Below are 17,334 nucleotides of genomic sequence, written 5' to 3' on the forward strand. Positions count from 1 at the left end.
TGTTTTTGAATTGAAAGATGAAAATCAAGATGTTTTTGGAAGTGCAAGGAAACAAGACCTTTTGATATACTTTAACGACATGGTGTGGTTGGAGAGAGTATCATACCTAGCCGATATATTCGAACATCAACATAAGCTTAACCTGATAAAGGAACGAATATTATCTCTTTTCATAATAATCTCTTGGCATTTTTATCAAAGCTGCAAAATTGGCGAGGAAAAATAAATATTTGAAATACTGCCATGTTTGAAAAACTCTGCAGTGTGGTGTGATAGATTAAATTTGTAAAGGATTCTGTGCATCTTGAATCTCTTGACAACGAACTGCGGCGTTATTTTCCCCGAGCTGAAAGAAGAAGAATCTGGATTGTCACCCATTCTCTGCTTTCCTTGATGTTACCAGCATTGCCGATGAATAAAAAGATTAATTCTTAAATTTGCAAAATTTAATTGTTAATGCTAGTTAATGCTTCTTAATAGCATGTAATTTTGCTCATCGTATTAAAACAGTTATCAAGAATAATTCATATTGAAAGTCTACTAGAACATATTAATTTAGTGCTTTTTATTTTTTTTTTTACTAATTTCGACTTATTAATTATATGGGGGTCGCGGGTCACTTACGTTTTATGAAAGGGGGTCGCCACTCGAAAAAGGTTGGGAACCACTGATCTAATTGCTTAGCATTGTGTATTGTATATGTATTTATAATAATGGGAAATAACTTATTTTATGTTCATAGAGGTCGTAAGTTATATTGAGCTATTTAACAGTTATAAAATGAAAATAAATAACGTGTGTAATATTTTGTAAAACATAAAAAATCTATATGGTTGAGGTAGAATTTTAATAATGTTTACATTGTTACATTATTAAATGGCTCACATTTAAATAGAAAACCATTAACTCTGTTAAATTATTACTTTGTATACAATTAAACGTTTGCTGATAAAGTTGCTCGACATGACCCCTCAAAAAAGTCTATGTAATAATTTAAACCTATTTTTTTTTGTAGAATTGTTGTTCTTTAAAAACCACAGATATATGTTGAAAGGACACTCGCCATTGTTAAACCTGATGCCATCCAGAAAGCTGAAGAGATTGAAGATATAATTCTTAGAGCTGGATTTGCTGTTTTACAGAAAAGAAGAGTTCACTTAACACCAGAACAGGCTAGTGATTTTTATGCAGAACATTATGGAAAATTATTTTTCTCAAGCTTGGTAGCGTACATGAGCAGTGGTCCCATTGTAGCTTTAATGCTTGCTCGAGACCAAGCTATTTCATACTGGAGAGAACTGATAGGCCCAACCAATGCTCTTAAAGCCAAGCAAACACATCCAGAATGCTTACGAGCAATCTACGGCACCGATGATCAAAGAAATGCATTGCATGGCAGTGACAGCTTTAGCAGTTCACAAAGAGAGCTTAGATTTTTTTCCCTGGTTGTATTATAGAGCCTGTTGCCACTGGACAAGCTGCTAAAGACTATCTCTCTAAGGCGGTCAACCCCACACTTCTGAAAGGACTCACAGCATTGGCTAAAGAGAAGCCAGCAGACCCTGTGCTATGGCTGGCAGACTGGTTGCTGGAAAATAATCCTAACAAGCCAAAAGTCAGGGACTAAGCATGAAAAACATTGCCAAATAAAAGATAATCATTAGCCTTCTAACCATCCGCTGATACATCATACAGCACAATTTAGAAAACATAACAATATAGAAACAATCTCTTGAATACCATCTAGAAAAATCTAATAAAAACATCACCACGAAAAAACAAACATTTATGAGCCTTCAGACAATGGTCATCTAATATTTAACATCTAAAATGCTATTGTCTTTTAAAACAGTCTTGATGCTTAAATAAAAGAATGTAAATTGTAATGCTGATATACTTTTTATGTATAACTTGTATGTTAATACAATTTATGTGATTCTTAAAAGTTTCCTATCAAAAACCCTACCAATTATTTGTGTCAAAATTTTTAGATCTATTTAGTTAATTTAGTGTTTTGATGGCACTGTTATGTATAAATTTATATGCCCATGTCAATAAATATACCCATTGTAACAAAAAAAAAAAAAAAAAAAAAAAAAAAAAAAAAAAAAAAAAAAAAAAAAAAAAAAATTAAACCTATTTTTTTTAAATCTTTAAAAAAAAATATCATTTAATATGGTAAGCGATAGAATTAGTTACATTTTAAAAGCTTAAAGCTGTCTGGGAACCATCGATTACACTCATTTTCATATTTGTGTATTGAATTTAAGCCGTTTAATTATTGTATCAGTTCCATTTTTTTTAAAACCGCCCTCAACTACTCCTTTAATTCAACCGTAATGGCCAGGGATAGTAAAACAATAAAAGTCAGATAAATTATTTTCCATGATTAAATACACAATCGTGGTCAATAATGTATAGTCTAGTTATGTATTTATATTAAATAATAAATAACATCTCCTTTCATTCACCTCAACACCATTACTCTGATAATCCAAATTAAAAATAAAAGTGTTTGCTAAATTACTATTATATTACTTGTATTTATTTGTTTGACTATTTCTAGCCTTAATAAAATCCGGAGGTGATCTTGTACTTATTACACAACTATTCAGTTTTGGTTGAAAAATATGGCTTCTGGCAACACAAATTTGGAACCATTTGGAACCAGCTTTTCAAGTCTATTCACATTTTACAAAGACAGATCTGTATGAAATAATAATAAGCGCTCCTGAATATCGGAAATACCTTTAAAAAATATTGGATCTTATTCGTATATATGCAAATTAACTACTTAACTGACAACAGTACTCTAGTCAGAGGCGTAGCGAGGGGAGGCGGGGGGGGCATATGTCCCCGGGCGCCGACCTTGGGGGGGGGGGCGCCAAATTGAAAGTTTGAGGGGGGGGGTGCAAATGAAAAGTTCGAGGAGGGTGCAAATCGAAAGTTCGAGGGGGAGGGGGGGGGGTGCAAATCGAAAGTTTGAGGGGGGGGATGCAAATGAAAAGTTCGAGGGGGTGGGGGGTGCAAATCGAAAGTTTGTCCCTGGGCGCCGGGAAGGGTCGCTACGCCTCTGACTCTAGTCATCATGTTCACACGGAAAGAGAGTAAAAGAACACTTTCCAGTTACCGAAAATCGCTCAACAGTTGAGAGACGTGCACATGCGATCTTAGGGGTCATCCATAAATGACGTCACACTCGTAGGGGAGGGGGTCCGTAATTTTGTGACGATGTGTGATGAGGGGGAGGGGGTTCAGATGTTGCGACGTCACATTTTTGCATTATAAAAAAGCTATGTAAGAAAACGAATTTTAGACGATATTTCGCGTTATAGATAACTGTTTTAATAAATTGTAATAGTTTAGACAAGATTTTGGAAAAATATCGATGTTTTAAAAAAAATTCAACTGCAATTTTGAGGGGGGTCGTAGGTTGAGGTGTGACGTCATTTTAGGGGGGGGGGGGTCTGGCTTATGTGACGACGTGTGACGGAGGGGAGGGGGGAGGTAAAAATCGTCAAAAAAAACCGTGACGTCATTTATGGATGACCCCTTATACAAATATCTGAAATTTCATTTACCAAACTGAATTGGTATTCGAGCTATCGTATTTACACACATACAGACAGATATAGGCCTACAGACAATAATGCAGAACTGGGGTTTTCCGATTCAGGAATTTCGTCAAAATAATTATTTCATTTTTTCGCTTCCCATATAGATGTACTCTGCATTAGAGACCGTTGCAAACGCACAATTTTGCACTTGCAGAAAAACTCGTGTACGAAAAAGAAAAAGCGTAATATACAGGGAAGCAATCGTGGAAATATTTTTAAATTTAGATTCAACACAGAGTAGCCTGTGTTCGACAGGTGACATTTTCATCAGGATTCGATAGCAATGGCTAATCAAATTTTAATGCTAATTATCTTATTGTAAACTGATTTTTATAAAAAATGCGTGAATGTTACTAAAATTAAAAATGAATAGATGATTCTCTTAACATTGCTTATAGAAATGTATTTATTACACATTAGAGAAGAATTGAAAAAAGGTAACATTCGATCACTATATATATATATATATATATATATATATATATATATATATATATATATATATATATATATATATATATATATATTAAAATTCCCGTTTCAGTCCTAACGATGAAGTGACTTTCACGCGTTTCTTGACCTCGGGAAATGAAGGTCAGTACTATGACCAGACGCCTATTCTTGACCAGGTTTAGCTTATCTGACGTCTCGCTTTTTTTTGGACGATTTTTACCACCCACTCCCCTCCGTCACAAAAAGCAAGACCCCCCCCCCCCCCTAGATGGCGTCACATCTCAGCCTACAAACCTTCTCTAAATTGAAGTTAATTTTATTTTAAACATCGATTTTTACTTTCTCGTATATACGTAGTATAGAGAAAGTATTGTAATCGTGCCAAAAAAAAATCGAGATTTTTACAAATCTCGACGTTTTACACCTCACTGATACGGAAAAACATAATTTTGCAATCTTGTCCGTATGTCCGTATGTCTGTGTGTGTGTCTGTGTGTCTGTGTGTCTGTGTGTCCGTGTGTAAACACGATAACTTGAGCACCGTTACAGCTAGGTTGATGAAATTTCATATATAAGTATTATATCAAAATCGTAGATCCGTATCAACTTTTGAGCGATTTCCCACAACCGGAAGTGGTACTTTTTCTACTTTGAATTTTTCAAAAGCCTATAACTTGAGTACTATTTCAGATAGATACATGAAATTTCACATGTAAGTAAAAGATCTAATTCTCTACCTTCTGTTAAATTTTGAGTAATTTCCGTTGACCGGAAGTAGTAATTTACGCTACTTCCGATTTCTCAAAAAACTAATGTAAATTTTAAAAGTACTAATAATATTGCGCACTATTATGCGCTTTTTTATTTCGCGTTCACTTGGTGTGCAATTAATTTGTCTACGAGATTTTATTCTATTTTTACAAGCTTTTATTTAACTCACTTCCTCTGTCGTCAGTCCAGACGGAAACGCAGGAGTGAAAATTCGGACAGTTCTACTTGACCGATACGATTCACATTTGGCACGTGGGTCAAGACATGAAGACAATGCAATCTGAAACTAAATTTGACTTAATTGGATGCCTAATTGATTTTTAATGAATTAATTAAAATTTGGACCGAATTAGTAGGCATGTCTAGCCAACCACACCACACGCGTCATCACCTTCAATAGCTGCGCCATCACGTAATGGCTGCGTTCAAAAACCATTGCGCGCCTACTGAACGTGATGTTCAGTAGGCGCGCAATGGTTTTTAGTCAAGTAACTCTATTGTAAATAAAACATGTAAAGTACTGAAAAAAAATTCATAAAAAACGTTTTAATAACAAGCTTTTATGTAATGATGCACTAAAAAGTAGAAAATAAATTATAGACTACTATTTAAATAACTATAAAGAAAAGCGTGGGTGTCTTCCTTAACATTAGTAAAGGTATCCAATAGATACTAAAGTGACCCACGCTTTTCTTTATAGTTATTTAAATAGTAGTCTATAATTTATTTTCTACTTTTTAGTGCATCATTACATAAAAGCTTGTTATTAAAACGTTTTTTATGAATTTTTTTACAAGCTTTTATTTAACTCACTTCCTCTGTCTGTCGACAGTCTGTCGTCAGTCTAGATAGAAACGTAGGAGTGAAAATTCGGACAGTTCTACTTGACCGATACGATTCACAGTTGGCACGTGGGTCAAGACATGAAGACAATGCAATATGAAACTAAATTTGACTTAATTGGATGCCTAATTAATTTTTTATGAATTAATTAAAATTTGGACCGAATTAGTAGGCATGTTTAGCCAACCACACCACACGCGTCATCACCTTCAATAGCTGCGCCATCACGTAATGGCTGCGTTCAAAAACCATTGCGCGCCTACTGAACGTGATGTTCAGTAGGCGCGCAATGGTTTTTAGTCATGTAACTCTATTGTAAATAAAACATGTAAAGTACTGAAAAAAAATTCATAAAAAACGTTTTAATAACAAGCTTTTATGTAATGATGCACTAAAAAGTAGAAAATAAATTATAGACTACTATTTAAATAACTATAAAGAAAAGCGTGGGTGTCTTCCTTAACATTAGTAAAGGTATCCAATAGATACTAAAGTGACCCACGCTTTTCTTTATAGTTATTTAAATAGTTGTCTATAATTTATTTTCTACTTTTTAGTGCATCATTACATAAAAGCTTGTTATTAAAACGTTTTTTATGAATTTTTTTTTTAAAACTTTAAGTATTTAAAATGGATTAAAAATCATGTCTATAGCCCGAGTTCCCATCCCCTGTTATTTTATACTAGGCATGCTGCCCAGCTTCGCTTAGGCTTTCGAAAACATTGAGAATTTGCATGCTTAATTAATTCGCCCGAGGGTCGGTCTACGACCTCAAGAGTTATGAAGAGGTTTAATCCGTGGACATTTTTTTTCGATTTATAGCTCATATAAGGTACCGGTCAGTCGAGGTCAGTTTTGACCCCCTCATCGTAGACTTTTCGGCCAACCGGCCCCCGTGTTCTGTCGCCCCAAGGCAAGATCCTGCCAAATTTGAAGCGCCTGCGGCGCCGGGAAGTGCCCTATCGGACACCCGACAATCTAGATCTAGATCTAGATTCCTAAAAGAATTTTTTTTTAAGTTTAGCCCGAGCATAATAAAAATAAATACATTAACCAAGTTGACTTGGTGTGTCTCGAACCCGCACCACCTGCGTGGTTTAATGTACACTAACATCTTCGCTATTTAGGCAGATGACGTCAATAGTTAATGTATAAGCAATAGTGACGTCACAGTTTTATGCGTTCTTTTTCACATATATTAATGCTTTTCCGGTTGCATAAATAATACTGTTTCTCTACATTCGAATACGCCTTAAATTTTTATTTTTCTTCTTTAAATAAAATTGTGGTTATACATTTAAAACATCTAACATATTATTTTCAACAAAAGTCCGTAAAAAATTCTCGATATATCGCTGCCGATTCTGACGTGATGTCCGGCGAAAATTTTTTGCGGACAGAGAAAGAGAGAGAGAGAGAGAGAGATGTGCGCACATTGGGCTTTTATAAATTAGGATAAAAATATTCGAGAAAGTTTATGGGAGATCACTCCCGGTTTATTTAAAATACAATATTGACTGAGTTTGGTCAACATCGAGTATTTTGATTAATTTCTGCTACAATTTATTAAAACATATTTTTAAACGTGAAATAACGGTTCAAATTCAGTTTCTAACATTACTTTAAAAAAATATAAAGTGTGACGTCACACTATCTGAACACCCCACCCCACCCTTCCCCCTCATCACATATCGTCACCAAAATACGGACCCCTCCTCCCTATGGACGACCCCTGCCGACCAAGAATATGCACATACTCTTCTCTAGAAGGTCTTCATCTGAATCCGAGTTTACACTTGCGACAAGTATGCTATACAGGTCTAGAAAAAAAATTACCACAAGTTAATTTTATCAAAACATGTGGGGGGGGGGGTACTCACTTTTTGCGATTTTTTTTCTCTTTCTAGACAGAGGCATTATAATAGCGACCTATTCCGGCGCCCGGGGTGGACTATCAATTTAGCGCCCCCTCCCTCCCATTTCTATATATAGTTATTCCTGTCTGTGAAAAAGCTCCCCGACCCGATTTGGAAAGGTTTGTGGCGCTTCTTTCCAGTTACTATGCCTTAACGTTTACTATTTCGGTGCCATAAAAATTAATCTAGAAAACAGCTAAATCAGTGTATAAAGCCTTGTTGTAGTCGTTTATTTTCTAACATTGACTGTGTATTATTCTACACTTTAGCTTAAAATTAGCTTTAAAATTAATTTCTCTGTCAGTTTTGGCGCCCCCTTTAGGGTCGGCGCCCTCCCCTCCAATTCTCACTCGCTAATTATTTTGTCTTCAATCGTAGGCTCTTGTTTAGACTCTTACCAGAGTTTCTTGCAGACATCTCTGGAAGAGAGGCAACACTGCAGTGTTTCTTCCAGACCTTTTTCTCCGGGGGGGGGGGGGGGCGGACACTGTTAAAAGTATATATTTTCTATATAAATTATATAAATTTCATTTCGTTCGGGGGGGGGGGGGCGGTAAAAAAATTTCGGGGGGCGCCCCCCCCCCCTCCCTCGAAGAGATGCCTGGAAGAAACTCTGCAACACTGTGCTCCTCTCTCATTCCTTTCCCTTCGGAGCGTGAAGTAGTTTATGGACGACCCCAAAAAGTAGTGTTTTACAAAGATGTGTGTAGGTCTTTGTTGGGTTTTGTGTTCGTCTGAAAGAAACACCGGCAAATCCCGAGCGGGGGCACTTGAAAGTTTTGAGGGAGGGAGGAGGGGGGACTTTCAACTTTTAATTCTAATTTCTAAACGGCATGCTGTTCATTCTAGCACAATAGGACAACCATTAAAACAAGATTAATCAACATGATGGACTAGACTATCTTACATGCATCTCTTCGGGAATGGGTGCGTCCTCCCGGAGAAATAGAAAAATTATTTAATATATAAAATAGATAAAAAGATATATATATATACTTTAACCAGTGTCCGGCCCCTCCCCTGGAAACTATTGTTCCGGCCACTGACCAGATGTCTCTATCCTCAAATCTAAAGACAAATCTAAAATTACGGCAGCCTAAGTAAAACATGGCAATTCGTAGCTGCTTTATTGAGTGTATACAAATCTAGTGTGAAGCTTCTTTACAATATATGGCAGTTTGTGTGTGTGTGTGTTTTTATACATGTTTCAAAGTACTTTTTTGCATTATATTTGTTTTAAAGTTAGTTGAACTTTATATTCGTCAGTTATTTCGTAATTCTTTTTACAAGTAGGCCTATGCTTAAACATTTTACGGACACTTTGACTTCTGATGCAAATGTTGATTATATGGCTTACTGACGCGAAAAAAATCTGGCTATATGTTGCGTTTGTGCTTAGAAAAATAATAGGTAATTTTTATTAATACAAATTTAAATAGTTTCCTTCATTAAAAATATGTACCTTTATTTCAATAAATTAACACTATAGTAAGAGTTTCTTTTTGCATAATACCGCTTAGACTAAAAATTAATGAAGCTTATGCATGCATTATCTGTAACGAAAGTAAACATCAACGTGAGAAACAAGGCAGGGGAAAAAATTTCGTTATTTTACGCCGCCACGGCTGTTGTCGGCTCATACTCGCAGAGTCGTAGACTAGAACTAAATAAATCTAGAATCTAGATAGTCTGGATCTTTAGATCCAAAATCGGCTTTTATTTGCTAATTTTAAATTTAGTAGGATGCGCTCTTTAATATTTTGAATATTAGGCTAGCTAGAATATCAAATCTGATCCAAATAAAAATACTGGTTGTTAAACTGATGAGTTACTAATGAGAGAGTATGTCATGGTGTGTAGATTTGTAGGCTACAAGAAGTGACTTTCTATAAATATTAAATAAGAAGGAGGCAATGTTTATGCTCTAGTGGCCCTACTACTGTATAAAGTACATAGTATAGTGATTCTGTAGATCATAGTTCATAGCCATAGGCCTAGATGACTAGATGTTGAATAATGTCTAGTCTAGATAGTGTACTGTAGTAGTGTAAGAGATTATAAACCTGTTGAGACATAGACCTAGATTAATAACAGATTTAAAGCCCTTACACTACGCTTTGCACTCCCAATTGCAATGAATAGGAAATAGATTTAAGAAAGCTGTGTTGGGGTTTTATTTTCCCATTAGCCTAATCGTTTTGTTAATTTAGTCCTTCTTGTGACACCTGATGCATTTTTCATGTTGTCAATAATAATAATATATCTGGACTGTGTTCACATACTAACGAACAACATAAAGTACTGCAGTTAGAGCTAGGAGGGTGTCATGGTCTTGAGCCCTGGGTTTCTGTGGGATGCGTCCAGCTGTGATGGGTAGGCCTCCCTGACTTGCGCTGGAAAAAGTAAGGTGGCTGGGCATAGTGTTGACCACACCGAGGTCACCCCATGTCTTAGGCACAAATGGGAAAAAATGATGATTTATTATTTATATAAAAATTGGGTCTAGTCTATAAGTACAATTAAATGTAACACTGCTCTCTCAACCTACCTCTTTCCCCAGTTGATTTTAAATAATTGCTAGGGGGTCGGCGTGGTCGAGTCGGTAAAGCTCATGGTTGCTAAACCGAAAAGTCTCGAGTTCGAACCCTCCGGCAGATGAGGCTCGTTAGCTGGGGACAGCCACTCTTCTAGGAGAGACAACTCCAAAATCAAACAACCGCTGTCTTGTAGTTTGTTCTTGGTTGGACAAAGGCTATGGAAGCAAATCCAAAAAGAAAAGCAGTCTGAAATCGGAGTCAATGGCCTCAATGGCGCATAACCAGTTGACACGTAATCCTTAATTGTGATGGAAGCATGGTCGAGTCGGCAAAGCTCATGGTTGATAAATTAAAAAAAAGTCTCGAGTTCAAACCCTCTGGCAGATAAGACTCGGTCCCTCCCAACACTAAAAATTAAGAACGAAGAAGAAGAAGAAAAATAATTGCTATTGTTATAAATCTTGTAAAATGTAATTCCTATTCGTATATGAAATGATACTGACTGGGTATAGGCATATCTCTGGGCTATTTCCAGCAAAACTTAGGAATGAAATTTATTAATTACATTTTTTTAATCGATTTATTCATCCAAAGTTCATTTGTTTAAATTTAAAGCAAATGTTTAAATTTTTTTTTCCTTTTTACAAAGAAACAGATTTGTTGTTTAAACATACCCAACAAATCAGGAACTTTCCACAATGCCTGCTATTAAGAAGAAGTGGATCAAAGCTAGCCAAGACAACAGTGATGTTGTTGATGAGAATGACACTGAAGAAGCTGTTGAAGATGAAGACAAACAAACAGATGTGACAGACACTAACACTGCACATGCCTCAACTAAAAAACCAAAAAAGAGACCAGCTCAGACACCCCAATCTCACATATTAAAAGGTCTTGATGGTGAAGTTCTGATGGAGAAGCGGAAGCGGTTCATCCCACCTGCTGAACTTAAATTAGCTGATTGGTAAGTTTTTGTGTTTGTTTGATATGGTAACCCTGAGCATTCGTAACTCAGTATTTAAAGTAGCCGCTTGGTGAGATTTTAAAAATACATTGTATTTTGGTAGTTCGAGCATTTGTGTTCATTTACTAAACAGCTACAAAAATTACAGGTTAAATGACAATCTAGAGAAGCGCACGGAAGAAACACTTCATTTACCTCACTTGTACAACTACTACACTGAGTTATGCCAGGCTGATGGATCTGATATTTTGGATATTCCAGAATTTAACAGGGTAGGTGAAATTCAGTGTTTTTTTTATGCATATTCTCAAAATCTGGCTGAATCCCTGGCGTAAATCTGATTTTGGATATTATTTTCAAGGATGTTCAAATAATTAATGATCCTAGAATAATGTAATGTTGAATTTGAACAGTTTTTAATTTAAAAAATTTGTAAAACTAATTATCTTTCTATAATTGTCTACATCTTTGTTTTAATGTCAGTTGTGTGAAACTATTTTTGGCAGATGGTGAAAGAAAAATTTGGTAAAGCTTTTGGCGTTAAAGAAACTTCAGTTTACAAGAGCCTTATCAAGGAGCGTAAAATCAATCATGAAAAGAAGAAAGCAGGTCTTGGTGGTATCAGAATGAAAGATATTGTTCATGAAGCAATCAACCACTTTAAAAATCCTGTATCCTTCCTTTGTAATATTTGGTAAACATACCTGTGAAAAGTTTGTACACGCTGTCAAACTTGTTTGTCTTGGAATTGCTTTTCTGAATAAGATATTTTATATGAAGTATTATATATATGCCATTTTCATATATTTACCTCTCTTACAATGCTTTTTTTTGTTTACCTTAACCATTAACCAGTGGAGTGGTGTTCGATTTTTTACTTTGAAACAGTACCTAGCCACAAAATATCCAGCGTTGCGTCTTGATCAAAAACCCAAAACTTTAAAAAGAGCTTTAGAGATGGGAGTACAGTATGGTCAGATTGATTTGGTAAGTTGCGTAGTTTTAAACCCAATATTATACTATCTGTCAACAATCCTCTGTATGCTGCTTTCACAAGGTCAGAAAATTTATACATTTTTTCTGTGGTCACTTATCACAAATTTGAAATATTTTTTTTTTATACTTCCACATCATAAAAAATAGATTAAATCAGTATTAAACTAGTCTTTAACCATCTCAAAATTTTTGTTATAAAGATATACAAACATTTATGAATTGTTTACATGTAATTTAAAAAGTGTATTTAAAAGTGTAAATTAATATCTGTATGTAACTACCTTTTTTTTCAGAAGGATAAAAGGTAGTTTAAAAAAATCCACTTAACTTAACACTATCATGTGGATTGCATTGACTGTATGAGAAAAAATCTTAACGGCACATTTTAACTTACAGAGTAGAAAAAAATCTTCTTTTATTGATATTGTATTTAGTTTATTTATTCTCAGCAAAGTAGCTACTGTTTTTTTTCTCTCACACAGGTTAAGGGTATAGGCATGGCAGGATATTACAAACTACCTGGTGGTGAACCCCCACCACCAAAGCGCAAAGAAAAAAAGGTTAGTTTTTTTATATTTTTTATTTTATTTATCTATATAGTACGCATTAACAAAGTAAATATATTAACACATTTGCTACAAGTTTCAGGAATTATTTTTTTACAATTTTTTTTTATTTTGGACATTTTTGCAACCTAATATTTAATGCCAATCACTTATGTTTTGACTTCAAGCAATTAGTGTTTGTAATTAGTATTTTTTTTAACAAGTAGCAGTAGCAAATGTGTTCAAAACTTGGAGCTCAACTGCTAAACTTTCACTTACTTTCCGCTTCATGCTAGTTTCTTTTTGTCTTTTTCATAGGAAGAGGATGGGGAAGAGAAGGATAAAGAAAAAGATAGCGAGTCAGCAGAAGAAGATAAGGAACCAAAAGAAGACAAGGAAGAAAAGACAGAAGAAGCAGCAGAAAATGGAGATAAAAAAGAAGACGAATCTGAAGTTAAGAAAAAGAGACACAGACAAAGTAAGGAACAGATGTTTAAATAAAAAACTTTTTCACAAAATTAATCATAGTTGTTAAGGAAAAAGCGTGCGGAAGATGGTGCGGCTTTTAGTTACTCCATATTGGGTTATGTAATTTTCCAGCTTTTTTTTCCTTGATGAGATTTATAGTTCAAGTTTTTAAAAAGTGTTATGATCATATTTTGTATTTTAAATTCCAATTAGGCTTGGTATCAGAAATAATTAAAAAGTGTTATGATCATATTTTGTATTTTAAATTCCAATTAGGCTTGGTGTCAGAAATAATATCTAAATTTACTATTGTTAAGGTTAATCATCAAACTGAACTCTAAATTTCCAATTATTGTCTTTTTACGTTTTAGTCACAAATTGTTATCAAATATTCTTTCTTTCTATTTACATCAGAAAAAGTTGAAAAAGTGAGTTACTCCAAAATGAGACATGGTCAGCCGGAGAAGATAGAAGACACTTTCCCACTGGCCATCACCTACCAGTCTGCTCCTAAAGCAGTAGCCATTACTAGAATAAGAAAATATATTCAAGAGAAATATGGAGAAACTGTACAAGATACTAGGTACTACTGCACCACTTTATTGTTAATCTGCTCATGTTTTACCCATATAGCTGTCTCAGTGCATTAAAATTGTCCTGTTGGGTCTTTAATTCTCAGCGTTTAGCATTTAAATGATGCTTGAAAGCTTAAGTTTTTTGTTAATATTAATGAAGTACTGGATTTTACTATCCAGCATTAGGATTTCAATTTTTTAATGCTTACATATTGTGTACTTAGGTGGCGCAAAGCTATTGAAAGTGGTGTGGACAAAGGCTTTTGGGAATATGTTTCAGGATCAGGCATTGCCGGGAAACTACATCTACTAATGGATGATTTTAACCCTGATTGTAAGACTTGTCTTGTATACATTAAATTTTAAGTTTTACTTTTTATTTACATCTGATGTTTTTTTTTTCATTAAAACTTGTCCTGTTTTTTTTAAGCAAAAATCAACCAGTGATTAATTTGACTTTTTAAATTTATAGCTGAGCAAATAGAAGACAGAATTTGTGCAGCAATAATTGCTTGTCATGAGCCCAAAGCTGCGTCTGCAAACCAGATAAAAAAATACATTTCACAATATCATCCAGACTTCAATGTGGATGAGAGACCTGACAAATTTAAGAAAGCTCTCCAACGTGCCGTAGCAAAAAACATGATCATGTATGTTATTTTTTAAACATATTTATTCTTGTTTTATTTTATTGTAGTATCAGTAAATTAGTATTAGACTAGAATGATTCATTAATGGTTTTATTTTGTATTCGAAAACAACTTATGAGCAGGTTCAAAGTTAGTTCCATATTAAGTTTCCCTTTCAAACCTGACGGTCTATAGGACAATTGAAGTAGAGTTCACTTGTTTCTGTGACCTCGGCATATGAAGAGATAGTGTGGTCAGCACTATGCCCAGCCGCCTTTACTTTCCCTAACGTGAGTTAGGTACCCATCAGAGTTGGGTGGACTCAGGGACGGTCTACTGACTTGAACCCGGATTCGAACTCGAGACTTACGGGTTAGCAGTCCAGCTCTCTACCGCTAGACCACTCCGTAGTTCCATATTACTTTTTTATATTTGTAAAATTATTCACAATTTAAACAGTATTCAATATGTTCTCCAGGCAGCTGAGCGGTCTAGGTGCTAGTGGTTCCTTCCAGCTTACAGGTCCATTTATCCCTTCCCCAATCGTGCTTGCTGGAGAGGATGATTCAGATGCTGATGATGAAGCTTATGATTCTGATGAGCCAGTTTACATCCCCAAAGGGACCAAATCTAGAGGAATGCCAAAGGTTAAAACCATGGAAGTGGTCCACTCTCCTCCCAGTAAGTCTAAAAAAGCCAAGCCAGCTAAAAAAGAGGCAGAACCAAGCAGGGCCAAACCCAAGAAAGAAGACGAGAAACAACCAGAAGGTAGAGCTTCAAGGGGTAAAAAAGCACCCCCCAAAAAGGCAGCTAACAAACCAAAAGCTGACACCAGAAAGAAATCTCAAGACCTGTCTGATGATGAAGAGGAAGAAGAAGAGGAGGAGGCAGAAGAAGATGAGCCTGAATACACCCCGAGAAAGTCTCAATCTCGGGGCGGTGCTCCACCAGCCCAGTCACCAAAGGTGGTCAAGAAAGGTAAGAAAAAGCCAACAAAACAAACCAAGAAGAAGGCTGAAAAGGAAGAAGAGCCTGAGGTTTCTGACACTGAAGAACCTGAGGCTAAAAGTAAGGAGACCAAAAAACCCCCTGCTAAAAGACCTGCTCCACAGAAGGCAGCAGGCAAAGCCAAGAAACCTGCAGCAGAGAAAAGCCCAGCGAAGAAACCCAAAAAAGATGTATCCGAAGATGAAGAGGAAGATGACACAGAGCTGATCGTTGAATACACTCCACGTAAATCAAAGTCAAGGGGTGGGGAAGCTGAGAAGGTGGCTGATTCACGCAAATCAAAATCCCGTGGTGGAGGTGGGGATGCAGATAATGAAGGGGAAGTGGCTGAATATACACCTCGCAAATCCAAATCTAGAGGGGGTGGCACAGAGAGTGACGAGGTGGAAACGGCTGAGCCTGAGCTCCCTTCTCGCAAATCAAAATCAGGAGGTGAAGCATCAAAACTTAAAGGTGACAGCACCGAGAAAGTGGCGCCAAGCAGTGACAAGAAAAGCAAAGGGAAGTCCAGATCTAGGAAAAGGTTCTGATAAAATGGTTTAATTGACAGTATTCCATTTGTTTTTATGAATGGGGATGAAAATTGATATTTGAGACCAAATAAATTTATCAAGTTTTAATTAGTATGTGTGCAATTAAGGGGAAGTATTTTTTTGTTGTCACCTTATCATAATTAATGTAACTCTTCATCTTCCTGACATTAAAAAAAAAATGTATGCTTTCTAGTCTTCTTAATACAAGATTTCACTTTATTTAGCAATTCACACCTTGTTCTTGGAGTGAAATTAAAAGAGTTGTTAGTACTGGAGTGACACTCTGCTCTGTGTACAACAAGCTCTCATGTACATATTTCTTTTAAAGTTATTTTACTTTAGTGGCTATTGTAATCAATGTATTCTATCTTTTTATTTCTTTAAAAAGTTATGATCTACACATTTGTAGCAAGTGCTACAAGCTGTAACATAGCATAGTGCTACCAGCAATAAAGTAGCAGTTGTGCTACCAGCTGTGTTCATTGAATTGACTTGTTCATCCCCTTTGACTACCATGGACTACATGTTGTACTTTAACTTTTATATTTCTTGTTTCCCTCCCATACAAGTTTTATACATTAATTTTTAAGCCCAATGCTTGTGTTATTTTCATCTGTTGCATCAAGCAAGGGCAAGTGTTCTTTTTGTTTTTTTAAAATTTGGTACTGTTTGCCCTTGTGTGAACTAGGTCATGATTTGTATCTACATTGGTTGAGCTATGAGTTGACCTTGAACTCATAACTGCTTGTGTAGATTTTTACTTTATAATTTTTATTAACTTTTTATTAAATAACAGTGTGTATTGAAGTTGCTTCACTGCCAAAGGAGATGAAGGGGGTGGGGATTGTATGATTTTCTGGTGTGGGTTGTCATTATCATTGCAGTTTGTCACCATTCATCATTTTACTTTTGGACATTGTAGTACAACTAGTGTATTTGTTTGTCATTCTTTACAAGTATTGCAGCATAAGTTATCCTTCTTTATTCACTGTTTAACTGTGATGAATGATTAAATCAGTATACTATTCTTTTGTGTGATTTTTGTTTTTCTTTACCATGTAGTATTTCTGTATTGTTTTAATGAAATGAATTGGATGAAAAATGAAATAGGAATTTACCTGCATACAACCTAGGTTGCTGTAAATCATTATTACTTTAGGGGGTAGTATTTAAACTAGAGTGCATAGAACAGAAATTATGACAAGTTATCTGTAACTGACTCATCTACGACTGTTTGTTATGTTGGTAGATAAGGCTAAGAGAAGCAGCTTTGACTTAGTAGGTCACGCTACTCAAAAGTGTACTTTTAGTTTTACTGAAATCTGAATGGTAGATGCGTATTAAAACTGATTATCCTAATATTAATAACAGACTTTTTTTTAATATATTAAGTATGTCGTAGAAATACACTTTCTCACACAAGAAAGACATAGTCTAGCTATAATGAATTAACCTATCAGATAGCTTAAGAAAAAAAA

General features: G+C 35.3%; 2 protein-coding genes across 3 annotated transcripts; both read left to right on the forward strand.

Moving 5' to 3' along the window:
- Positions 1–1,031: 1,031 nt before the first annotated feature.
- On the forward strand, positions 1,032–2,069 carry LOC131932926 (nucleoside diphosphate kinase homolog 5-like; the record flags this gene model as incomplete). Its single annotated transcript, XM_059289816.1, is given in 2 exon segments — positions 1,032–1,434; positions 1,437–2,069. Coding segments are annotated over 2 exon segments (594 nt in total), but the record flags the coding sequence as incomplete, so codon positions are not given.
- A 6,882-nt stretch (positions 2,070–8,951) lies between these two features.
- Positions 8,952–16,883, forward strand: LOC131932927 (heterochromatin protein 1-binding protein 3). 2 transcript variants are annotated; one of them, XM_059289817.1, is made up of 11 exons: positions 8,952–9,011; positions 10,788–11,102; positions 11,251–11,374; positions 11,609–11,773; positions 11,958–12,089; positions 12,581–12,658; positions 12,962–13,121; positions 13,526–13,694; positions 13,911–14,020; positions 14,159–14,336; positions 14,794–16,883. In XM_059289817.1, the coding sequence occupies exons 2-11, from the start codon at positions 10,837–10,839 to the stop codon at positions 15,851–15,853; spliced, it is 2,442 nt and encodes an 813-aa protein (XP_059145800.1). In that variant the 5' UTR covers positions 8,952–9,011; positions 10,788–10,836; the 3' UTR covers positions 15,854–16,883. The 2 variants fall into 2 exon arrangements, with proteins under 2 accessions (XP_059145800.1, XP_059145801.1); XM_059289818.1 differs by having other exon boundaries at positions 9,001–9,089.
- Positions 16,884–17,334: the final 451 nt, after the last annotated feature.

The sequence above is a fragment of the Physella acuta genome, unplaced genomic scaffold, assembly GCF_028476545.2.
Source record: "Physella acuta isolate Inbredline_101_S28 unplaced genomic scaffold, ASM2847654v3 ptg002320l, whole genome shotgun sequence".
Classification (NCBI taxonomy): domain Eukaryota; kingdom Metazoa; phylum Mollusca; class Gastropoda; family Physidae; genus Physella; species Physella acuta.